Below are 26,652 nucleotides of genomic sequence, written 5' to 3'. Positions count from 1 at the left end.
AGCTATCCACTGACACCCTTATTTGTAGTATAACAAGTAACTAATACAGATATCATCAATTTACTTGCAACAGAGCAACAGTTGTTCAGTATACTATCAATATATGTTTTTATTGTGATTGATTTGAGAAATGTATGTAAGTCAATTTAAGGCTGGAAGAAACCCAAAGCATTCATCAAGTTTCATCTTCTCTGTGTTTTGTTAGACATAGAAAGGAGTGCTTTGCCATTTAAAAAATATCAGATTTTGCCCTGATTGAAAAAATGAGTCTTTCAAATAATCTAACATCTGGTTGGCTTTTCAGTGAGCTGTCACTTGCATCTTAACACAGACATTTTTCTTCTATGAGTGGGAAGAATTCTTTTATTAATCCATCTATTTTATGTATTATACGTAAGTATATGGCATTGTTTTTTTAAATAAAGGTGAGCCTCCCAATATTATTGTATGGGAGTCTAAGTCTCTTTGTAAGTCTCTAAGGACTTGCTTTATGAATCTGGGTGCTCCTGTATTGGGTGCATATATATTTAGGATAGTTGGCTCTTCCTGTTGAATTGATCCCTTTACCATTATGTAATGGCCTTCTTTGTCTCTTTTGATCTTTGATGGTTTAAAGTCTGTTTTATCAGAGACTAGGATTACAACCCCTGCTTTTTTTTGTTCTCCGTTTGCTTGGTAGATCTTCCTCCATCCCTTTATTTTGAGCCTATGTGTGTCTCTGCATGTGAGATGGGTCTCCTGAATACAGCAGACTGATGGGTCTTGACTCTTTATCCAGTTTGCCAGTCTGTGTCTTTTAATTGGACCATTTAGTCCATTTACATTTATGGTTAATATTGTTATGTGTGAACTTGATCCTGTCGTTATGATATTAACTGGTTATTTTGCTCGTTAGTTGATGCAGTTTCTTCCTAGCATTGATAGTCTTTACATTTTGGCATGTTTTTGCAATGGCTGGTACCGGTTGTTCCTTTCCATGTTTAGTGCTTCCTTCAGGGTCTCTTGTAAGGCAGGCCTGGTGGTGACAAAATCTCTAAGCATTTTCTTATCTGTAAAGGATTTTATTTCTCCTTCACTTATGAAACTTAGTTTGGCTGGATATGAAATTCTGGGTTGAAAATTCTTTTCTTTAAGAATGTTGAATATTGGCCCCCACTCTATTCTGGCTTGTAGAGTTTCTGCCTAGAGATCTGCTGTTAGTCTGATGGGCTTCCCTTTGTGGGTAACTCGACCTTTCTCTCTGGCTGCCCTTAACAGTTTTTCCTTCATTTCAACTTTGGTGAATCTGACAATTATGTGCCTTAGAGTTGCTCTTCTCGAGGAGTATCTTTGTGGCGTTCTCTGTATTTCCTGAGTTTGAATGTTGGCCTGCCTTACTAGGTTGGGGAAGTTCTCCTGGATGATATCCTGAAGAGTGTTTTCCAACTTGGTTCCATTTTCCCCCTCACTTTCAGGCACCCCAATCAGACGTAGATTTGGTCTTTTCACATAATCCCATCCTTCTTGAAGGCTTTGTTCATTTCTTTTTCTTCTTTTTTCTTTAGACTTCTCTTCTCACTTCATTTCATTCATTTGATCCTCAATCGCTGATACTCTTTCTTCCAGTTGATCAAGTCGGTTACTGAAGCTTGTGCATTTGTCACGTATTTCTCGTGTCATGGTTTTTATCTCTGTCAGTTCGTTTATGGCCTTCTCTGCATTGGTTATTCTAGTTATCCATTCTTCCATTCTTTTTTCAAGATTTTTAGTTTCTTTCTGCTGGGTACGTAATTCCTACTTTAGCTCTGAGAAGTTTGATGGACTGAAGCCTTCTTCTCTCAACTCGTCGAAGTCATTCTCCGTCCAGCTTCGATCTGTTGCTGGCGATGAGCTGTGCTCCTTTGGAGAGGGAGATGCACTCTTATTTTTTGAATTTCCAGCTTTTCTGCCCTGCTTTTTCCCCATCTTTGTGGTTTTATCTGCCTTTGGTCTTTGATGACGGTGACGTACTGATGGGGTTTTGGTGTGGGTGTCCTTTCTGTTTGTTAGTTTTCCTTCTAACAGTCAGGACCCTCAGCTGTAGGTCTGTTGGAGATTGCTTGAGGTCCACTCTAGACCCTGTTTGCCTGGGTATCAGCAGCGGAGGCTGCAGAAGATAGAATATTGCTGAACAGCGAGTGTACCTGTATGATTCTTGCTTCGGAAGCTTAGTCTCAGGGGTGTACCCCGCCATGTGAGGTGTGGGGTGTCAGTCTGCCCCTAGTGGGGGATGTCTCCCAGTTAGGCTACTCAGGGGTCAGGGACCCACTTGAGCAGGCAGTCTGTCTGTTCTCAGATCTCAACCTCCGTGTTGGGAGATCCACTGCTCTCTTCAAAGCTGTCAGACAGGGTCGTTTGCGTCTGCAGAGGTTTCTGCTGCTTTTTTTTTGTTTAGCTGTGCCCTGTCCCCAGAGGTGGAGTCTACAGAGACAGGCAGGCCTCCTTGAGCTGCAGTAGGCTCCACCCAGTTCGAGCTTCCCAGGGGCTTTGTTTACCTACTTAAGCCTAACACCCCACTGTGAACATTAGACAGATCAATGAGACAGAAAGTTAACAAGGATATCCAGGAAATGAACTCAACTCTGCACCAAGCGGACCTAATAGACACCTACAGAACTCTCCAACCCAAATCAACAGAATACACATTCTTCTCAGCACCACATCACACTTATTCCAAAATTGACCACATAGTTGGAAGTAAAGCACTCCTCAGCAAATATAAAAGAACAGAAATTATAACAAACTGTCTCTCAGACCACAGTGCAATCAAACTAGAACTCAGGACTAAGAAACTCAATCAGAACTGCTCAACTACATGGAAACTGAACAACCTGCTCCTGAATGACTACTGGGTACATAACAAAATGAAAGCAGAAATAAAGATGTTCTTTGAAACCAATGAGAACAAAGATACAACATACCAGAATCTCTGGAACACATTTAAAGCAGTGTGTAGAGGGAAATTTATGGCACTAAATGCCCACAAGAGAAAGCTGGAAAGATCTAAAATTGACACCCTAACATCACAATTAAAAGAACTAGAGAAGCAAGAGCAAACACATTCAAAAGCTAGCAGAAGGCGAGAAATAACTAAGATCAGAGCAGAACTGAAGGAGATAGAGACACAAAAAACTCTCCAAAAAAATCAATGAATCCAGGAGCTGGTTTTTTGAAAAGATCAACAAAATTCATAGACCACTAGCAAGACTAATAAAGAAGAAAAGAGAGAAGAATCAAATAGATGCAATAAAAAATGATAAAGGGGATATCACCACCGACCCCACAGAAATACAAACTACCATCAGAGAATACTATAAACACCTCTACGCAAATAAACTAGAAAATCTAGAAGAAATGGATAATTTCCTGGACACTTACAGTCTCCCAAGCCTAAACCAGGAAGAAGTTGAATCCCTGAATAGACCAATAGCAGGCTCTGAAATTGAGGCAATAATTAATAGCCTACCAACCAAAAAAAGTCCAGGACCAGATGGATTCACAGCTGAATTCTACCAGAGGTACAAGGAGGAGCTAGTACGATTCCTTCTGAAACTATTCCAATCAATAGAAAAAGAGGGAATCCTCCCTAACTCATTTTACGAGGCCAACATCATCCTGATACCAAAGCCTGGCAGAGACACAACAAAACAAGAGAGTTTTAGACCAATATCCCTGATGAACATCAATGCAAAAATCCTCAATAAAATACTGGCAAACCGAATCCAGCAGCACATCAAAAAGCTTATCCACCATGATCAAGTGGGCTTCATCCCTGGGATACAAGGCTGGTTCAACATACGCAAATCAATAAACGTAATCCAGCATATAAACAGAACCAAAGACAAAAACCACATGATTATCTCAATAGATGCAGAAAAGGCCTTTGACAAAATTCAAGAACCCTTCATGCTAAAAACTCTCAATAAATTCGGTATTGATGGAACGTATCTCAAAATAATAAGAGATATTTATGACAAACCCACAGCCAATATCGTACTGAATGGGCAAAAACTGAAAGCATTCCCTTTGAAAACTGGCACAAGACAGGGATGCCCTCTCTCACCACTCCTATTCAACATAGTGTTGGAAGTTCTGGCTAGGGCAATCAGGCAAGAGAAAGAAATAAAGGGTATTCAGTTAGGAAAAGAAGAAGTCAAATTGTCCCTGTTTGCAGATGACATGATTGTATATTTAGAAAACCCCATCATCTCAGCCCAAAATCTCCTTAAGCTGATAAGAAACTTCAGCAAAGTCTCAGGATACAAAATTAATGTGCAAAAATCACAAGCATTCTTATACACCAGTAACAGACAAACAGAGAGCCAAATCAGGAATGAACTTCCATTCACAATTGCTTCAAAGAGAATAAAATACCTGGGAATCCAACTTACAAGGGATGTAAAGGACCTCTTCAAGGAGAAGTACAAACCACTGCTCAGTGAAATAAAAGAGGACACAAACAAATGGAAGAACATACCATGCTCGTGGATAGGAAGAATCAATATCGTGAAAATGGCCATACTGCCCAAGGTAATTTATAGATTCAATGCCATCCCCATCAAGCTACCAATGAGTTTCTTCACAGAATTGGAAAAAACTGCTTTAAAGTTCATATGAAACCAAAAAAAGAGTCAGGACTGCCAAGACAATGCTAAACAAAAAGAACAAAGCTGGAGGTATCACACTACCTGACTTCAAACTATACTACAAGGCTACAGTAACCAAAACAGTATGGTACTGGTACCAAAACAGAGATATAGACCAATGGAACAGAACAGAGACCTCCGAAATAATACCAAACATCTACAGCCATCTGATCTTTGACAAACCTGAGAGAAACAAGAAATGGGGAAAGGATTCCCTATTTAATAAATGGTGCTGGGAAAATTGGCTAGCCATAAGTAGAAAGCTGAAACTGGATCCTTTCCCTACTCCTTCTATGAAAATTAATTCAAGATAGATTAGAGACTTAAATGTTAGACCTAATACCATAAAAACCCTAGAAGAAAACCTATGTAATACCATTCAGGACATAGGCATGGGCAAGGACTTCATGTCTAAAACACCAAAAGCAACGGCAACAAAAGCCAAAATTGACAAATGGGATCTAATTAAACTAAAGAGCTTCTGCACAGCAAAAGAAACTACCATCAGAGTGAACAGGCAACCTGCAGAATGGGAGAAAATTTTTGCAATCTACTCATCTGACAAAGGGCTAATATCCAGAACCTACAAAGAACTCAAACAAATTTACAAGAAAAAAACAAACAACCCCATCAAAAAGTGGGCAAAAGATATGAACAGACATTTCTCAAAAGAAAACATGCATACAGCCAACAGACACATGAAAAAATGCTCATCATCACTGGCCATCAGAGAAATGCAATCAAAACCACAATGAGATACCATCTCACACCAGTTAGAATGGCAATCATTAAAAAGTCAGGAAACAACAGGTGCTGGAGAGGATGTGGAGAAATAGGAACACTTTTACACTGTTGGTGGGATTGTAAACTAGTTCAACCATTATGGAAAACAGTATGGCGATTCCTCAAGGATCTAGAACTAGAAGTACCATATGACCCAGCCGTCCCATTACTGGGTATATACCCATAGGATTATAAATCATGCTGCTATAAAGACACATGCACACGTATGTTCATTGTGGCACTATTCACAATAGCAAAGACTTGGAATCAACCCAAATGTCCATCAGTGACAGACTGGATTAAGAAAATGTGGCACATATACACCATGGAATACTATGCAGCCATAAAAAAGGATGAGTTTGGGTCCTTTGTAGGGACATGGATGCAGCTGGAAACCATCATTCTCAGCAAACGATCACAAGAACAGAAAACCAAACATCGCATGTTCTCGCTCATAGGTGGGAAACGAACAATGAGATCAGTTGGACTCGGGAAGGGGAACATCACACACTGGGGCCTATTTTGGGTAGGGGGGAGGGATTGCATTGGGAGTTATACCTGATGTAAATGATGAGTTGATGGGTGCTGACGAGTTGATGGGTGCAGCACACCAACATGGCACAAGTATACATATGTAACAAACCTGCACGTGTACCCTAGAACTTAAAGTATAATAATAAAAAATAAAAATAAAAAAATAAAGGTGAGCCAAAATATTTACAAATTGCTTCACAGCAATTCAGATATGGGATATTGGAATTTAAAAAAATATTTAATTTCTTTAACCTCAATCATAAGATAAAAGAGGCACGAAGTCCTATTAAAGTTAAATTAACCCCTCACTTAAGATAAATCTGTTCAAGCAGACTGAGGGTCCCTCAGTCTTCTTTAATGCTACTTATTCCATTCAGCTCCCCTAAACAGAGGTGAAAACCTCTTCACATCTGGCTCAGGCTCAGGGGTTTGGATTTATTTCCTGTAAATCAGAGTTAGTTTAATCTATGACCCAATTTTTTCCATATCTTGCCTCAGAAAGGATAAACATTCCTAAACTAGTGATCTCCAAACTTTGTTAAGTGGTAGAATGTGCTTTCCTAAACAAGTTGCTCATAGAACTCAGGGGCAGAGTCTATTCCTAGTAAGTCTAATGAACTTAGGAGAGGAATAGGGCTGGGCTAGAGGAGGGGAGACTGCATAACGGATAGAAGGGAAGCAAACAAATAAAAATGTGTGTATTTTGCAATTATTCTTTTCATGTGTTTCCCAGTCTTGCTTTCCCTTCGCTTTCTCTAACATCTTTTCCTCATTGTCTTAATGACCACCATGTCTTACTTTAAGAGTTGGTGCAAAGGAGTCACTTTCACAGAATATGCTTAGGGGAAGCTAAGGAATCCCCGTCTTTCCTCATAACTAGGCTTCCAGTGGAAACTTCAGTTTATAAGATGTGAAACCTATTTGAAAAACAGCTTGGTAACCAGAGTCCTGTCCGTTTTTTCCTCGTTTGGAAGACGGCAGTCCATCTCATCCCTTACCTTGTCCCTGAGCACCTGTGCACAATCCTAAGGCTCCATGGGACTGTTTAGATGCACCTTTATAAATAGCTGTGACTAGATTTTGGTCTTTTGAATCACAATGAGAGTCTTTGCTTTTTATTATATAATTCTTATTTTTTGGTCTTATTCTTAAAACTACTTTGTGAGCATTATTTGTTTTTGTTTTTTTGAGACAGGGCCTTGCTCTGTCACCCAGGCTGGAGTGCAATGGTGCGATCACCGCTCACTGTAGCCTTGACCTCGAGGGCTTATTTGATTCTCCCACCTCAGCTGCCCTAATAGCTGGCACTACAGGTGTGTGGCACCACACCCAGCTACTTTTTTTATTTTTTGTATTTATTTTCCCGTCTTGGAATATTGCCACATTGCCCAGGATGTTGTCAAACTCCTAGACTCAAGCAATCCACCCACCTCAGCCTTCCATAGTATTGGGATTACAGGAGTAAGCCACTATGCCTGGCCAAGCATTATTTCTTCTTCTTAACTTTGATGTTCTCTTTTTCTCTAATCTTTTGGAAGTCACACATTCTATCTATTTACTCTTGGTTACTTTGGAGTAAACAAAAATGTCTTATACTATCTAAGCATATTTCTTCTTTTTTTTTTCTATTGCAGCTCCAAATAGATTGGGAGAAAATCAAAGCCAAAATTGAGATGGAAATTACAAAAGAAAGAGAGCAATCATCAAGCAGCCAATCCAGCAAGAGTATGGGTCTAAAGCCCTAAATGCCATGCTTATCTTTAAGAAGTTTTATCTTTTGAAATAATTCTGATTAACCAAGGGTAAGCATGTTTTGGTTGCTAAAGAAAAAAGCATAATCTTTAAATGAGTATAAGTACTTGCTGTGTATTTAACGTAAAAGTACATTCAGAAAGATGAAACACAAAGTAACTGATGTATTTCTATCTTTTATATTTTTTAGTCCAATAATTAGCAAAATGTTACTATATACGTAAGATATACCTGTGTAGTGTTGATTATATTTCAGTTTTTTGCCCATTACTTCATCCCTAAATCTTCAGCATGAACAAATATTGATGTTGATAATAAAACAACGGACTCTTTGAAATGTATGTTACCATTAATTTCTATTTGACCTCTAAATTGTAAAGTGCCTCCAAAAGTTTATTTATTTATAGAACAAAAATACATGAGGATGGATTTGTACAAATGTATAAAATGCAGCTATTTATACACCAAGTTCATAGCAGCATTACTGGAATAGCAAAAGATGGAAACAAGTGTCTATCATGAATGGATAAACAAATGTGCTATAATACATGCAATGGAATATTATTTAGCCTTAAGAAGGAATGAAATTCTGATAAATGCTACCTCAGGATAAACCTTGAAAACACTATGCTAAGGGAAAGAAGCCAGATACAAAAGGTCAAATAAGAAGCCACTTTTATGAGGTGCCAGCAAAGGCAAGTTCATAGAGACAGAAAGGAGAATAGTGGTTACCAGGGACTGCAGGCAGGAGGAAATGGGGGGGTTATTGTTTAACGGGTACATAGTTTCTGTTTGGGATGAACAAATTCTGGAAATGGATAGCGATGATGGTTGCTCAACATCGTGAATGTTAATGCCACTGAATTGTACCCATAAAAATGGTTAAAATTGTAAATTTTTTTGTGTATATTTTATCATAATTTCAAAAATATATCTAGAATGGGCAAGAGGTAGTCTCCTCATTCCTCTCTTGACTTGAGAATGGTCAGGCAATAGGCCCTGAAGTCTGAATTTGTGAAAATTTCCTTGGGTGATAAACCTGTTTGATTACTGTTAATTTAGTATATCCCAAAGTTATTACCACATAATCTTTTAAACAATAAAACAAACACCCCTTAGAAAGTCTTCTATAAACCCGTTTCTGAAAATGGTACATTATAGGGTGGGTATAGATGCATATATATGGGATTATGTATGTTACATATATATATATATACACACACAAAGGGATAGAGGGATTACCTCTCTTAACTCCCATTTTAATTACTATGTCTAGGTTTTTAAAATAAAAATATTTTCTTTTTAACATGTTTCTTTTCTTTTCCGGAATGTTGGAATATTCTGTTCTTGATCCAGATGAAATCTGATTGAGTAGTGTACTCATAAGTTGTACTGTTTATATGTTTCCTATATTGTTATATTTCAATGAGAAGTTTAAAATGTTTAAAAATAAAAAATGGTTAAAAGGGTTTTGTGTTATGTATATTTTACCACAATAAATGCAAAAAATAAAAAGTCTGTGTTCTAAACAACGATTCTCTCATATCCTGGAATTCAATCCATTTCTGACACTAACTACCTGGAGTTAGAAACAGGTCCCACAAGTTAAAGGGCAAGGTTCCCAAAAATACTACTATTTATTTATTTATTTATTTATTTATTTATTTATTTTTTGAGACAGAGTCTGACTCTGTCGCCCAGGCTGGAGTGCAGTGACCCGATCGCAGCTCACTGCAACCTCCGTCTCCCAGGTTCAAGCCATTCTTGTGACTCCGCCTCCTAAGTAGCTGTGATTACAAGTGCCCACCACCACGCCCAGCTAATTTTTGTGTTTTTAGTACAGATGGGGTTTCACCAGGTTGGCCAGGCTGGTCTCAAACTCCTGAATTCCTGACCTCAAGTGATCCGTGCTCCTCGGTCTCCCCAAGTGCTGGAATTATAGGCATGAGCCACTGCACCTGGCCTAAGACTGCCCTTATTTTAGACTCCAGCCACAATCAGAGTCCCCAGGCTACTCACACTTGTGTCTGACTTGGCTGCACATTTGGAGGCTCCCTTGACCCCACTTTAAGTTTGATAATCTGCTAGAAAGATTCACAGAACTCACAGAAACACGTTACTTACAATTACAGTTTTATTAAAGTAATACAACTCAGGAACAGCCACATGGAAGACATGCATGGTCTGGGAAAAAGTTGGGGGAGGGAACGTGGAGGGAACACAGAACATCCATGTCCTCTCCTTGTGGAATCCAGGCATGTCATCTTCCTAGCACATCAATGTGTTCACCCACTAGGAAGTTCCCCTGAGCCTTACTTTTCTGAAGTTTTGTTTGTTTCTTTTTAAATTAGGATTTCATTACATGGGCATAATTGATTAAAACATTGGCCATGCAATTAAACTCAGTCTCCAGCCCCCTCCTCTGCCCAGAGGTCTAGTGGCTTAAACTTCAAGTACGTGGTCAGTTTTTCTGGCAGTCAGCCCCATTCTGAAGCTATCTAGACGTTCTCCGCCAGTAGTCACCTTTTTGGCATAATGAAGATATTTTTATCACTCAGGAAATTCCAAGGACTTTGGAAGATCTATGCCAGGAACCGTCCTTCACAAGACCATATATATTCTTCGTATATCACAGACCACCCCCTTGTATTTGACCCAGGATTCTTTATAGCAAAAAGATCGTACCTGACTGAGCATAACTGATACTCTTAAGTATTTGCATCTCTCCCTGTGTAAGCAAAGCCCAGTCCAGAGTGCCTACTCATGTTAGGACCCATTTGTAGCTCGCCCATGGCCACTGGCATCAGTGTAAGTTGTTCTCCATGTGTAGGGCCTTCTCCCTGGGGAATCTGCCCCCTGGCCATCTATCTGGAGTCTCTGTCTCTCTTTTTGGCAGACAGAACAATTTTTATTGGTGGTTTTTTCCTCAGAAGATGTAAGAGGAACATGTCTATGTTCACCCTATCTATGTATTGCTGCAGCTCCCCAGAGTCATTTTATGGACCCAGGTGGTTATACCAAGTGAATAAACTGGATATCTGCTCATCGACTCCAATCACCTTTTGATGCTGGAAGGGAGGTCCTCTTATGAGCACTGACATGTCTTACGTTAATGCACCACTCAAATTCCCACAATGATTTCCACAGAGCCATGCTGTGTCAGGGCAGGGCATCCCTTTACTAGACCAATCTCCCATTGCTCTTCTGCCTGACCATATGACCAGGCCACTGGCCACCACAAATGAGTACATAGAAACCCAAACATAAGAATAAACAGCATGCAATACAGCCCACCAAGCTGATTTGTTTTTACATTCTATGCTGGGTGTGCTGGCTCATGCCTGTAATCCCAGCACTTTGGAAGGCCGAGGCAGGGGAATTGCTTGAGCCCAGGAGTTTGAGAGCAGCCTGGACAACATGATGAAACCCCATCTCTACAAAAAAGCCAGGCGTGGTGGCATGCATCTGTAGTCCCAGCTCCTCAAGAGGGAGGATTGCTTGAGCCAGGGAAGTAGAGGCTGCAGTTGAGCCATGATCATGCCACTGCACTCCAACCTGGGTGACAGAGCAAGATGATGTCTCAGAAAAAATTTTTTTTTTGTTTTACATTTTTTGATCAGAGTAATGATATTGTCTGATCACATTGGAACTGCTATCCATAAACCAAACAGCTATTTATTGATCAAACAAGAGCTGTTTATGGCATATTGTCCAAGTGATGACAGAATCTGGCAGATCCTTGGGGACTTCCAAAGACAGTCCTAGGGGAAAAGTGTCTACCGGCTGATGAATACACTGCATCCCCCCAGTGTGTATTCCTATACAAATCATTTCCACTTTATTATGGAACCCTTCCACTTTCTTCCTCATTAGTGTTTCTCTGACATCAACCCAGACATGATAGATACTACAGGTTTCAAGATTATTTTATGTCCTTCAGTCATAGAGGCAGTTTCAATTAATGTCTGATAGCAAGCTATTAATTGCCCCTCAAATGGGAATTCTCTAGTCCGACATCTAAATGGTCCCGTCGTTGTTGCTGTGAGGCGCTCATAGGCTTTTGCATAAGCCCTCTGCTCTACACAGGGCAATTACACCAAGAATTTGTCCAGACCAACACTCCGGCTTCTATTATGGACTGGGTGGGGTTGGGAATCTCATTCATCCTCGTTTATCCTGTCCAATAAATATGGTTTGATGGGTGGATTTACATGGCTTGTTTTACTGTTGTCAAATGCAAATCATTAGATTTAGAAAATAAGATTAAGTATAGAGTTTATTTGAGTGAAAAGCTCGAGGATAGCCACCCAGAAAACACAGATTCTGAAGGAATGGGGTCAGTGCTCTAAAGTGGAGAAGTTAAGGTTTCATTTATAAAGGCAGAGACAAAGAAATTTAAAAGGGTTATAGCATTTTCCATATAAGGTCAGCCTCCTCATGCCTGTAATCTCAATAATTTGGGAGGCCAAGATGGTAGGATAGCTTGATGCCAGGAGTTTGAGACCAGCCTGGGCAATATAATGAGACCCTGTCTCTGTTTAAAAAAAAAAAAAAAAAAATCCTCCAAATTGGGATAAATAAAGCAGACGTTTAGGAGTTCTTTTAGTGTTGGAGGCCCAGGAGAGGGGGGTCCCATTGGTCCACCCAACCTCCTATAGAGCTATATTAAGATCTTTATTTCAACCCATCAGTGCCCATTTTATTCATCCCATTTCTTAATAACCATCTAAAAATTTCCACCCTACTGGAATGAATCCTCTGTTTCTGCTGTCTCTTCTCATTGTCTTGTTGATTAATGTTCTTGATATCTTTATGACCCACATCAAGAAGCAGAGACAGCAAATCCGATAAGCCTTCTCTGTTGTTGAATTCTGCAAGAGAAAGTTTACATGGGGTGCCCTTGCAAACGGGGTCCCTTGAATCACAGCATTTACCATGACTGAGTAATGGGCATATTCAGTAGATAAATATCCTGATAATCATAATTCCAGTTTCAGTGGTTTGCATACAAAGCATATCAGCCTCTTCATCTGGGCTGTTTCACTTGGCATTTATAGAGAGAATCAGAAAGTCCTTCTCAGGGTAAATACACTCTTTACAGTGGCTTTTATCCAGTCTGCCAGGCCAGCTGTTCCCTCTGGAATAACCTGCTGTGTGTCTGGATCACATAAACCTTCTATGATTTTTCCATAGTGAGCTGTGGGTCCTGTATCAATCCAAACATAATCTTCTGCATTGCAGCATTCAAAACCAAAGGTACTGCCCCTAAATTAGATACTCTCACAGTCCACTTTGGTAAAGATTCTTCAGGAGGCTGATAACTATTCACAAAATGAAACAGCTCCTTCACACTATACCTACTGATTTCAGTAGTTTTCTGGGTTTGCCCTCCCATGACATGAAGTACCCTCTTACTGACCAGAGCTACCTTCTGTTGTCCTAGCATAATTGTTCCTTTTGGGGGTTGCCTAAGGCTAGTGGCCATAGCTGAGACTTACCAAAATCTGAGTTTGGTTCAAGGTCAACATCCACCCTAGCATTTTCTTTCACTCTCACTTTAGCTATTATAGATACAGTCAAGGGATTGTATGTTTACTATATTTCTTATTATTTTGCATTTCTTTATGTCCCCTGTGAAAGGAAAATAAATCCCGGGACCCCAAAATCACTGAGCCAAAGGAAAAGTCAAGCTGGGAACTATGTCAGGCAAACATGCCTTCCATTTTATTCCTAAATAAGATAGTTGCAAAGAGAAAAAGCTACATACCTCCCTCACAATTAGCCCACAATGAAATTCCTTGTGGACAAAAGACAGACAGAAAAAGTCATCCCTCTGAGGCTCACCTGAGACAAATGCGTACCTGATTGCAGAAATCCCATATTTCTCCCCTATTGTTTATGTAAAAATGCGGATTCACTGAGTAAGACTAAACTGTGTATTCAGTGGAAGGCTGATCAAAGGACTCAAAAGAATGCAACCTTTTGTCTCTTATCTACTTAGGACCTGGGAGCCCCTGCCTCAAGCTGTCCCTCCTTACCTGATAGAACCAATGTACATCTTACACATATTGATTGTGTCTCGTGTCTCCCTAAAATGTGTAAAAGCAAGCTATACACTGACCACCTTGGGCATATGTTGTAAGGACCTCCTGAGGCTGCGTCACAGGGGCGTCCCTAACCTTGGCAAAATAAACTTTCTAAATTGATTGAGACCTGTCTCAGATACATTTTGGTTTATAATTCAAATGATTCCCTTCCTTTGGAGTTGAGTCTACCACCATTTCTAAATTCCACCGATAATTTTTACCTTTGGTAACTGATTGCAGCACAGTGCAGTCTCATATCATGAGTTATCAGGTAGCTATCAAGAAACTAGATTCCTCATCCGCCACCCATTCATTCTTTCTTTTCCCAAGCCAAGTTTCTGTGAATCAGGGCCATTCTAGAAATCCCGTATTTCTGATACACAAAAATAAATGTGTTCTAACCACAATTCTCTGACACCAGCTGGGTGTCCTACAATTTAATTCAATTTTGACACTAAGTACCTGGAGTTAGAAGCAGATCCCACAAGTTGAAGGGTAAAGACCCCAACAAGACTGCCCTTACTTCAAAGGCTAGCCAAATGGGTTCTCCGACTTACCAAGACTTGTGTCCAACTTGGCTACACATTTGGCGGTTCCCACGACCCGCCTTCTGGTTTGACAATTTGCTAGAATTACTCACAGAACTCATTGAAATGCTATACTTATGATTACAGTTTTATTATAAAGAATACAACTCAGAAACAACTAAATATAAGAAATGCAATTTTAAACAAGTTGTAAAGCAAATATACCTTAGGAAATGGTTTACTATAGTAAAATATTTCCATGTGTCCCTATTGAAGAAAGTCTTCAAATGTCTGTCATTTTGTACATACAGAAAATATATACCTTTCTGAAAATGAAGTATGCTACATAAATCCCGTTTGGAGAATACCTCAAATATGTTTTCCTTATTAATCCTTATACTGACAAAATTCAGAATTTACAACGTACATAGCATTAAGAGGTAATATGCAGCAATAAAAATGTATGGATTCATGTTATTTACCAAGAACTCCTTGTTAATTTGTGGGTAGGATTTTGGGAAAATCACTTGTCAGAATTTCTTTTAGAACTATCTGCAGAAACCAAAGAAGGACATGCAGCAGCTCTTTTGGAAAGACTCATCATCTTCTTGTTCTTAGCTTGTATATCTTCAGTGTCTTCTGCTCAGTGGTAAGTGATATCTGGGCCAGAAAATTTGTGAGGTTCTCCCAACCTTTTACAGTCTCTAACAAAGTCAATTAAAAAAAATTCTGTCTGCTTTACTCTTAAGTTACTCTGTCCCTGTGAATTGGCTTGAGCTGCTGGAGTATTACTGGCTGGCCATTTGCAACCCAGGGGATCAAACACTCACCGTGCATTATGCATAAATTTTTAAATGTAGTAATTTCTAAAACAGACCACTTCAAAACAACCATTTTGAAACAATTTAGAGCAATTCATGCTTTCAGACAGTTCCAGATGTTCTAGATTATCTAAAACTCTTTTTTACTCTAGTAATCTATGGTGAAGAAACTTTCACATTAAAATTTTTTATACTTTTAATTGAAAAAACATTTTAATTCCATGGAAATGATTATGACACATTATTTTCCTAGTAAGGTGAGTATAAAGTAGTGGCTCTAAGCTCCTTTTCATTTTGAGAGTATTATCGCCAAAATAGAGAGTTTAAAACAACTCAGTCCAGAAGCAATAAAATATCTACCTAAAGTGTGTTTTCTTGTCTTCAAGTCAAGGGCTGTACCAGAAGGCTACTAATTTAGCCAGTAAATGAGTAAACAAATAATGTTTACTTCTATAAAACATCAATAGAGTTTGTAAACCAAGATCCTCCACGTGATTAGCATTAAATGGGATTGCTTGTGAATAGATTCTATTTAATAGTCATAATGACTAAACACTGAATATTTATATAACCAAATAATTACTATTCAGGTCCACAATCCCACATATAAAATCCCTGGGTCACATCTGTTTCAGAATTCAAATCTGTTTAAGAAAAATGGTGTGTATTCCAAAGTTCTTGGTAACACATATGTTGTTACAGAACATCCCCAGCAGGGTCACAGCGATCATTCCCTAAACACATCAGTATTTCTGCCGTGTAACACATGAATATTTATATTAAGTGGTATAAATAAAGACAGTAGCTTCTCTTCAGGTTTTCTAGTTTTTCTTCAGGTTTTGCTGCCAAATGAGTTCAGATTGGGTCAGTTATGAAAAAACTTTTTGTAGTTCATAAATTTGCAGTTCATAAGTTGTGAATATGAGATTATAGATTTGTCCTGGAGGAACTGGATTAAAAATTGGGATGTATACATGGGCTTGGGATGAAAGGAAAGGTAAAAAAGGCTAAATCTTCATTTTTTCATAGTGGAGAGACAATAGATACTGTTCCCCCACCATTGGTAAATAATAAGCATGTTATTTATTAATAGGTGGGTTAAGGTAAATACCAAAAGAGCCAACTAAAAGAGCTAAAAGTGATTGCTTCTGTGGAGGGGAAGGTTGAGAAGAATGGATCCAGTACTACTGTTTTTCACAACAAACCTTATAGAAGTATTTGCCTACTTAAATATGTGCATGTATAACTTCAATAAAAATAAACACTGACCTTAGAAAAAAAAGATGGGAGAAAATATGCAGACCACCTATTTGACAAAAGACCTGCATATAGAACTTACCAAGAACCATCAAATCTTAACAGTAAAAAAAAAAAAAAAAAACAAGCAATCCAATAAGAAAATGGTCAAGGGACATAAACAGACATTTCACCACAGAGGATATACAGATAGCAAATACACACATGAAAAGAAGCTCAACAGCTTAGCAATTAGGGAAATGCAAATTAAAACCATGCCAATCAGAATGACTGAAATAGCCAGTGATAACAAATGCTGGCAAGGATGCAGAGAAACTGGATCACTTACATTTCACTGGTGGGAATATAAAAATGCCATAGTCACTATGGAAAGAAATATGGCAGCCTCTTACAAAACTATACCTGCACTTACCATATGACCAAGCAATTGCACTCTTGGGCATTTATCCCAGAGAAATGGAAACTTATGTTCGAGTAAAAATCTGTATGCAAAAGTTTGTAGTAGCTGAACTCTTAATAGCCAAGAACTGAAAGCAACTCAAATATCTTTCAATGAGTGAATGCTTCAACAAACTATGGTACATCTATATCACGGAACACTACTCAGTAGTAAAAAGAAAACAACGGGCACAACAACCTAGGTGGATCTCTACGGAATTATTCCAAGTGAGAAAGGCAATCTCAAAAGGTTAGACACTGTATGAGTCCATTTATATAACATTCTTGAAATGACAAAATATTAAGATGGAAAACAGATTAATGGTTGCCAGAAATTAAGAAGTGGTGAGAGGGAGAATGGATGTGGCTCTAAGGCTAAAAGGTAGCACCAGAAAGCCCTGGGATGATAGAAGAGTTCTGTGTCTTGATTGCGGTGATGGTTACATGAAGCTACCAAATGATTATATTGCACATAAACAAAAACCTTAGGTGAAAAATAGTACTATATATTTACTCTGGGTACATCCATGTGGAGCAAAAATATACAGAGAAAATTCTGGAAATATACTTACCAAACATTGGTTAAATCTCGATTTAGAGGAGTAGGCAGCGATTGAGGACCAAGATAGCAGAGGGGACTTTGTTGTAATGTTCTCTTCTTTCTTTCCTTCCTTCCTTCTTTTTAAAGGAAGATGTATTTGTTATTACTTGAGTTGAAAACGTAAACAAAAAAGACTGGAAGGTTTTAGTTCATTGGAGTATTTCAGTGTAGTGAGTTAAAGGACAGATTTTAAGACTGAATTTTCTCCAATGTGTGTTTAAATATCACTTCCATAATTTTATTTTTATTAAAAAATATTTTTGATCAATTTTGAACATTTCTATTTCACAAGAAACCCTGTACCCTATTGCAGGAAGTCAGGGACCCCAAACGGAGGGACTGGCTGAAGCTGTGGCAGAAGAACATAAATTGTGAAGATTTCATGGACATTTATTAGTTCCCCAAATTAATACTTTTTTAATTTCTTACTCCTGTCTTTACTGCAATCTCTGAACATAAATTGTGAAGATTTCATGGACACTTATCACTTCCCCAATCAATATCCTTGTGATTTCCTATGCTGGTCTTTACTTTAATCTCTTAATCCAGTCATCTTCTTTGTAAGTTCTGAGGAGGATATATGTCGCCTCAGGACCCTGTGATGATTGCGTTAACTGCACAAATTGTTTGTAGAGCATGTGTGTTTGAACAATATGAAATCTGGGCATCTTGAAAAAAGAACAGGATAACAGCAATGTCCAGGGAACAAGAGAGATAAGACTTCTGACTGCCAGTGAGCCAGACGGAACAGAGCCATATTTCTCTTCTTTCAAAGGCAAATAGGAGAAATATTGCTGAATTCTTTTTCTCAGCAAGAAACATCCCTGAGAAAGAGAATGCGCCCTGAGGGTAGGTCTATAGACGGCCCACTTAAGGTGGCTGCCTGTTAGGATTGAAGCCGAAGGGATGAAATAAGCCCAGGTCTCCTGAAGCGCTCCCAGGCTTATTAGGATGAGGAAATTCCCGCCTGATAAATTTTGGTCTGCTCTCAAACCCTGTTTCCTGATAAGATGTTATCAATGACAATACGTGCCCAAAACTTCATTAGCAATTTTAATTTCGCCCCATCCGGTGGTCCTGTGATCTCGCCCTGCCTCCATTTGCTTTGTGATATTTTATTACTTTGTGAAGTATGTGATCTCTGTGACCCACACCCTATTCGTGCACTCCCTCCCCTTTTGAAAATTGATAATAAAAACTTGCTGATTTTACGGCTCGGAGAGCATCATGGAACCTGCCTACATGTGATGTCTCCCCCGGACACCCAGCTTTAAAATTTCTCTCTCTTGTACTCTTTCCCTTTATTTCTCAAACCAGCTGAGATGTTTAGGGAAATAGAAAAGAATCCACGTTAAATATCGGGGGTGGGGTTCCCTGATAGTACCCATTAAAAGTGAATCCTCATCTCCTCCCCTATCTCCCACCCAGCCCTAGGAAACTACTAATCACCTTTCTCTCTTTACAGATTTTCCTCTCTTGGGCATTTAATTTAAATGGAATTATACAATGTGTGGTCTTTTGTAACTGGCCTCTTTCACTTAGCACAATGTTTTTAAGGTTTATGCATGTTGTAGCATGTATCAGTTCTTTCTTTTATTGCTGAATAATATTCCACTGTATTTATATGCCACAGTTTATTTATCCATTCATCAGTTGGTAGACATTTGGGTGATATCTACTTTTGCTTGGGCTATTATATGTAAAGGTGTTATGAACATTTTACACAAGTTATTGAGTAATATATTTTCCTTTTCTTTCTTTCTTTTTTTTTTTTTTTTTTTTTTTTTTTTTTTTTTTTTGAGACAGAGCCTTGCTCTGTTGCCAAGGCTGGAGTGCAGTGGTATGATCTTGGCTCACTGCAACCTCTGCCTCCCAGGTTCAAGCAATTCTCCTGCACTCCAAGTAGCTGGGTCTACAGGCGTATGCCACCGTGGCTAGCTAATTTTTGTATTTTTAGTAGAGATGGGTTTTCACCGTGTTGGCCAGGCTGGTCTCGAACTCCTGACCTCAAATGATCCACCTGCCTTGGCCTTCCAAAGTGCTGGGATTACAGGTGTGAGCCACTGTGCCTGGCTGAGTAGTAGGTTTTCATTTCTCTTGGATATATTACTGAGGATTGTAATTGTTGGGTCATATAGTAACTCTATGTTTACTCTTTTTTTTTTTTTTGACAGAGTCTTACTCTGTTGCCCAGGCTGAAGTGCAGTGTCATAATCACGGCTTCCTGCAGCCTTGATTTTCTGGGCTTAGATTATTCTCCTACCTCAGCATCCTGAATAGCTGGGACTACAGGCATGCAGGCATGTGCCCAGCTAATTTTTGTATTTTTTGTAGAGATGGGGTTTTGCCATGTTGCCTAGGCTGGTCTCGAACTCCTGGCTCAAGCAATCTGCCTGCCTCAGCCTCCCAAGGTGCCTGGATTGCAGGTGTGAGCCACCACACCCAGCCTATGTTTAATCTTTTGATGAACTGACAGGCTTTTCCAAAGTGGCTGCATTATTTTACATTTCCACCAGTAGTATATAAAGATTCCAACCAATGTCTTTCTTTCCTTTCTTTCCTTTCCTTTCTTTCCTTTCCTTCCTTTCCTTTCTTTCCTTCCCTTCCTTTCCTTCCTTCCATCCTTCCTTCCCTCCGTCTCTCTCTTTTTTCTTTCTTTTCTTTCTATTTCTTTCTCTCTTTCTTTCTCTCTCTCTCTTGTTCTTTCTTCTCTTTCTCTCTCTCTTTTTTTCTGCCAGTATCGTATGTGGCTAAGCTCAGACATCCTTAATGTCATTTATTATTTATTTATTTATATTTCAATAGGTTTTGGGGGAAGACGTGGTGTTTGGTTACATGAATAAATTATTTAGTGGTGATTTCTGAGACTTTGGCGCACCCATCACCTGAGCAGCGTACACTGCACCCAATGTATAGTCTTGTATACCTCATCTCCCTCCCACCCTTTCCGTCGAGTTCCCAAAGTCCATTGTATTAGTTTTATGCCTTTGCGTCCACATAGCTTAGTTCCCATTTATAAGTGAGAACATATGATATTTGGTTTTCCATTCCTAAGTTACTTCATTTAGAATAATGGTCTCCAATTCCATCCAGTTTGCTGCAAATGCCATTATTTCATTCCTTTTTATGGCTGAGCAGTATTACACACACACACACACATATATAATCACATTTTCTTTATCCATTCATTGATTAATGGGCATTTGGGCTGGTTCCATATTTTTACAATTGCGAATTCTGCTGCTATAAGCATGCATATGAAAGTATCTTTTTCATATAATGTCTTCTTTTCCTCTGGGTAGATACCCAGTAATGGGATTGCTAGATCAAATGGTAGATCTTCTTTTAGTACTTTAAGGGATCTCCACACTGTTTCCCATAGTGGCTGTACTAGTTTACATTCCCACTAGCAGTGTAAAAATGTTCCCTCTTCACCACATTCACTCCAACATCTATTTTTTTTTTTAATGGCCATTCTTGTAGGAGTGAGGTGGTATCGCATTGTGGTTTTGATTTGCATTTCCCTGATCATTGGTGATGCTGAGCATTTTTTTCATGTTTGTTGGCCATTAGTATATTTTATTTTGAGAATTGTCTGTTCATGTCCTTAAACCAATTTTTGATGGGGTGGTTTGTTTTTTTCTTGCTGACTTGTTTGAGTTCCTTGTAGATTCTGGATATTAGTCCTTTGCCAGATGTATAGATTGTGAAAATTTTCTCCCACTCTGAGGATTGTCTCTTTACTCTGCTGATTGTTTCTTTGGCTCTGCAGAAGCTTTTTAGCTTAATTAAGTCTCATCTATTTATTCTTATTTTTGTTGCATTTGCTTTTGGGTTCTTGGTCATGAAACCTTTGCCTAAGCCAATCTCTAGAAGGGTTTGTCCGATGTTATCTTCTAAAATTTTTATGGTTTCAGGTCTTAGATTTAAGTCCTTGATCCATCTTTGTTGGGAAAAAGCTGAGTGTTGGTAAAAAAATAACTGAGGCAGGGCTTCCATGTCTGATGTAATGTCCTCTGGAATGTGTCTAGACTTGCCAGCTCCTTGCTTCTAGCCCTCTTAGGCTCTTAGATTGATTGTATTCCCATTATCTCAAGTAGCAGAACATGTTCCATATAAATGCTAAACCGTCATAGCTGTAGATCATGTGCCTGCCCTTTTGACCCCCATAGTGGCCGTACTAGTTTACATTCCCACCAGCAGTGTAAAAATGTTCCTTTTTCACCACCTGTTTCTTTGTTGGATTACCAATAAATAGTGTGGGCTCCCAGAGCTTGGGGCCTTCGCAGCCTCCACAGTTGTACTGGCCCCCTGGTCCTACTTTCCTTCTCAAACTGTCTTTTTCTCAATCCTTTGACTCCACTGGACTTCATCGCCCCCATGACGTGGTGTTGGGTCTGATCACCCCAACACATCTTGAGTTAATTTTTGTATAAGGTGAGAGATGAGGATCCAGTTTCCTTCTTCTACATGTTGTTTGCTGGTTATCCCAGCACCATTTGTTGAATAGGGTATCCATTCCCCACTTCAGGTTTTTGTTTGCTTTGTCGAAGATCAGTTGGCTGTAAGTATTTGGCTTTATTTCTGGGTTCTCTATTCTGTTTCATTGGTCTGTATGCCTATTTTCATATCAGTACCATGCTGTTTTGGTGACTATGACATTATGGTGTAGTTTAAAGTCAAGTAATGTGATGACTCCAGATTTATTCTTTTTGCTTAGTCTTGCTTGGCTATGTGGGGTCCTTTTTTGTTCCATATGAACTTTATGATTGTTTTTTCTAGTTCTGTGAAGAATGATGGTGGTACTTTGATGGGAATTGCACTGAATTTGTAGATTGCTTTTGGCAGTATGGTCATTTTCACAATAGTGATTCTACCCATCTATGAACATGGAAAGTGTTTCCATTTGTTTGTGTCATCTATGATTTCTTTTAGCAGTGTTTTGTAGTTTTCTTGTAAAAGTCTTTCACCTCCTTGGTTAGGTATATCCCTAAGTATTTTATTTTATTTTTTGGCAGCAGTTGTAAATGGGGTTGTGTTCTTGATTTGATTCTCAGCTTGGTCACTGTCGGTGCATAGCAATGCTACTGATTTGTGCACATTAATTTTGTATCCTGAAACTTTACTGAATTCATTTATCATATCTAGGAGCTTTTCAAATGAATCTTTAGGGTTTTCTAGCTATATAATCATAACATCAACAAACAGCAACACTTTGACTTCCTCTTTACTGATTTGGATGCCCCTTATTTCTTACTCTTGTCTGATTGCTATGGTTAGGACTTCCAGTACTACGTTGAATAAAAGTGATGAAAGTGGGCGTCCTTGTCTTGTTCCAGTTCTCAGGAGGAATGCTCTCAACTTTTCCCCATTCAATACAATGTTAGCTGAGGGTTTGTCATAGATGGCTTTTATTATATTAAGGTATGTCTGTTCTGTGCTGATTTTGCTGAGAGTTTTAATCATAAAGGGATGCTGGATTTTGTCAAATGCTTCTTCCACATCTATTGAGATGATCATGTGATTTTTGTTTTTAATTCTGTTTATGTGGTGTATCACATTTACTAACTTGTATATGTTAAACCATCCCTGCATCCCTGGTATGAAACCCACTTGATTATGGTGGATTATCTTTTTGATACGCTGTCGGATTTAGTTAGCTAGTATTTTGTTGAGCATTTTTGCGTCTGTAGTTTTCCTTTTTTTTTTGTTATGTCCTTTCCTGGTTTTTGCATCATGGTGATACTGGCTTCATAGAATGATTTAGGGAGGAGTCCCTCTTTCTCTATCCTGTGGAATAGTGTTAATAGGACTGGTACCAATTCTTCTTCTTTTCTTTTTTTTTAGATGAAGTCTGGCTGTGTTGTCCAGGCTGGAGTGCAGTGGCATGATCTTGGCTCACTGCAACCTCTGCCTCCTGGGTTCAAGTGATTCTCCTGTCTCAGCCTCCCAAGTAGCTAGGATTACAGGCACATGCCACCATGCCCAGCTAATTTTTGTACTTTTAATAGAGAGAGGGTTTTGCCATATTGGCCAGGCTGGTCTTGAACGCCTGACCTCAAGTGATCCACCTACCTCAGCCTCCCAAAGTGCTGAGATTACAGGCATGGGCCACCGTGCCCGGTCCCAATTCTTCTTTGAATGTCTGATATAATTCAGCTGTGAATCCGTCTGGTCCTGGACTTTTTTTTTGTTGGCAATTTTAAAATTACCATTTCAATCTCACTGCTTGTTATTGGTCTGTTCAGAGTTTCTATTTCTTCCTGGTTTAATCTAGGAGGCTTGTTTATTTCCAGGAATTTATCCATCTCCTCTAGGTTTTCTAGTTTATGCGCATAAAGGTGTTCATAGTAGCCTTGAATGATCTTCTGTATTTCTGTGGTATTGATTGTAATGTCTCCCTTTTCGTTTCTAATTGAGCTTACTTGGATCTTCTCTCTTTTCTAGGTTAATCTTTTTTTCTTGGTCTATCGATTTATCTTTTCAAAGAGCCAGCTTTTTGTTTCATTTGTCTTCTGTATTTTTGTTTGTTTGTTTTAATTTCATTTAGCTTCCGCTCTGATCTTTGTTATTTTCTTTTCTTCTGCTGGATTCAGGTTTGGTTTGCTCTTGTTTAGTTCCTTGAGGTGTGACCTTAGATTGTCTATTTGTGTGCTTTCATATTTTTTGATGTAGCCATTTAAGGCCGTAAAATTTTCTCTTAGCACCACTTTTGCTGTATCCCAGAGATTTTGATAGGTTGTGTCACTATTATTGTTCAGTTGAAATAATTTTTAATTTCCATCTTGATTTCACTGTTGACCCAATGATCATTCAAGAGCAGGTTATTTAATTTCCATGCATTTGCATAGTTTTGAAGATTCCTTTTGGAGTTGATTTCCAATTTTTTTTCACTGTAGTCTGAGAGAGTACTTGATATACTTTCGATTTTCTTAAATTTGTTGAGACTTGTCTTGTTGTCTATCATATGGTCTATCTTGGAGAAAGTTCCATGTGTTGATGAACAGAATGTATATTCTGCAGTTGTTGGGTAGAATGTTCTGTAAATATCTGCTAAGTCCATTTGTTGTAGGGTATAGTTTAAGTTCATTATTTCTTTGCTGACTTTCTGTCTTGATGACCTGTCTAGTGCTGTCAGTGGAGTACTGAATTCCCCCATTATTATTGTGTTGCTGTCTGTCTCATTTCCTAGGTCTAGTAGTAATTGTTTTATAGATTTGGGAGCTCCAGTGTTAGGTGCATGCATATTTAGGATTGTGATATTTTCCTGTTGAACAAGTCCTTTTTATCATTATATAATGACCCTCTTTGTCTTTTTTAACTGCTGTTGCTTTAAAGTTTGTTTTGTCTGACATAAGAAGAGCTACTCCTGCTCACTTTTGTGTCCATTCACATGGAATATCTTTCTCCACCCCTTTACCTTAAGTTTATGTGAGTCCTTATGTTAGGTGAGTCTCTTGAAGACAGGAGATACTTGGTTGATGAATTCTTTTCCATTCTGCCATTCTGTATCTTTTAAGTGGAGCATTTAGGTCATTCACTTTCAATGTTATTATTGAGATGTAAGGTACTGTTCTGTTCATCATGCTATTTGTTGCCAAAATACTTTTTTTTCTTTTACATTGTGTTGTTTTAAAGGTCCTCTCAGACTTATGTTTTAAGGAGGTTTTATTTTGGTGTGTCTTGAGGAATTTGTTTCAAGACTTAGAGCTGCTTTTAGTAGTTCTGATAGTATTGGCTTGGTAATGACATATTCTCTCAGCATTTGTTTGTTTGAAAAAGACTGTATCTTTCCTTCATTTATAAAGCTTAGTTTCACCAAATACAAAACTCTTGGCTGATGATCATTTTGTTTAAGGAGCCTAAAGATAGAACCCCAATCCCTTTGAGCTTGTAGGGTTTCTGCTGAGAAATCTGCTGTTAATCTGATAGGTTTTCCTGTATAGGTTACCTGGTGCTTTTGCCTCCACAGCTTTTAAAATTATTTACTTCATCTTGACTTTAGATAACCTGATGACTGTGTGACTAGGTGATGATCTTTTTGTGATGAGTGTTCCCAGGTGTTCTTTCCACTTCTTGTATTTGGATGTGTAGTTCTCTAGCAAGGCCAAGGAAATTTTCCTCAATTATTCCCTCAAATATGTTTTCCAAACTTTTAGATTTCTCTTCTTCCTCAGGAACACCAATTATTCTTAGATTTGGTCATTTAACATAATCCCAAATTTCTTGGAGGCTTTGTTTGTTAAATTCTTTTCTCTTTGTCTCTGTTGAATTGGGTTAATTTGAAAGCCTTGTCTTCAAGCTCTGAAATTCTTTCTTCTGCTTGTTCAATTCTATTACTGAGACTTTCTACTGAATTTTGCATTTTTCTAAATGTCTCCTTCATTTCCAGAAGTTGTGATTATTTTTTCTTTATGCTCGTTAGATATGAATTCTAAATTTCTTTTCAAAGAATCAATACGTCAGTATGTTCAATTCTTTGCCTTCTACTTTTAAACTTAACTTCCTCATAAAGCAACCTTTTTTGATTACCTGCTCCACCCTGACTCATTCCAATTGCCTGCTACCTGCTGTGCCCTAACTCATTCTCCACCCTGCATGACCAATTTTTCCAGCCAAACCACTCACCCCATCACTCTCTTTAAATTAGCCAATCGGAATTAGTTTAGCCTGTGTGGTCTAATCCTAACCAATAGGGGAACGATACAGCAGCAGGGGCCACGTGTGTCAGGGATAAGAACCCCTTCCTCTCCCTTGTCCAAGTATGCACTCATCATTGCTCCATCCATAAGAGTGTACCCTTCTATAAAAGTACCTTGCCTTGCTGAGAATTAAAAAGAAAATTTTATATTCAAGTGCTATTTCTTTTGAGGCACAGAAACTTTATTTATAACACTCTCTATTCCTCTGGAGATTTTTTCATCCATATCCTATGATATTTAAAAAATTTCTTTGAGTTTATATTCACCTTTTTCTGGTGCTTCCTTGAGTAGCTTAATAATTGACCTTTTGAATTCTTTTTCTGGCAATTCAGAGATTTCTTCTCAGTTTAGATCCATTGCTGGTGAGCTAGTGTGATCTTTTGGGGGTGTTAAAGAACCTTGTTCTGTCATATTACCAGAATTGTTTTTCTGGTTCCTTCTCATTTGGGTAGACTATGTCAGAGGGAAGATCTGGGGCTCAAGGGCT

At 38.6% G+C, this 26,652-nt stretch overlaps 1 protein-coding gene across 9 annotated transcripts in view; it reads left to right on the top strand.

The window, feature by feature from the left end:
* Window positions 1–9,265, top strand: part of IFT80 (intraflagellar transport 80) — a 185,640-nt gene extending 176,375 nt beyond the window's left edge. For all 9 annotated transcript variants that reach the window (XR_012430824.1, XM_074031329.1, XM_074031331.1 and 6 more), the window contains one exon: window positions 7,616–9,265. Coding sequence is in view for 7 of the 9 variants with exons in the window: in XM_074031329.1 (XP_073887430.1) it covers window positions 7,616–7,726 (111 nt within the window). In the remaining 2 variants the exon portion in view is untranslated. The remainder of the gene's footprint in view (window positions 1–7,615) is intronic.
* Window positions 9,266–26,652: the final 17,387 nt, after the last annotated feature.

Source organism: Macaca fascicularis, chromosome 2 (assembly GCF_037993035.2).
Source record: "Macaca fascicularis isolate 582-1 chromosome 2, T2T-MFA8v1.1".
NCBI lineage: Eukaryota > Metazoa > Chordata > Mammalia > Primates > Cercopithecidae > Macaca > Macaca fascicularis.
The sequence above is the reverse complement of the archived record's forward strand: the minus strand, read 5'-3'. Positions and strand labels throughout refer to the sequence as shown.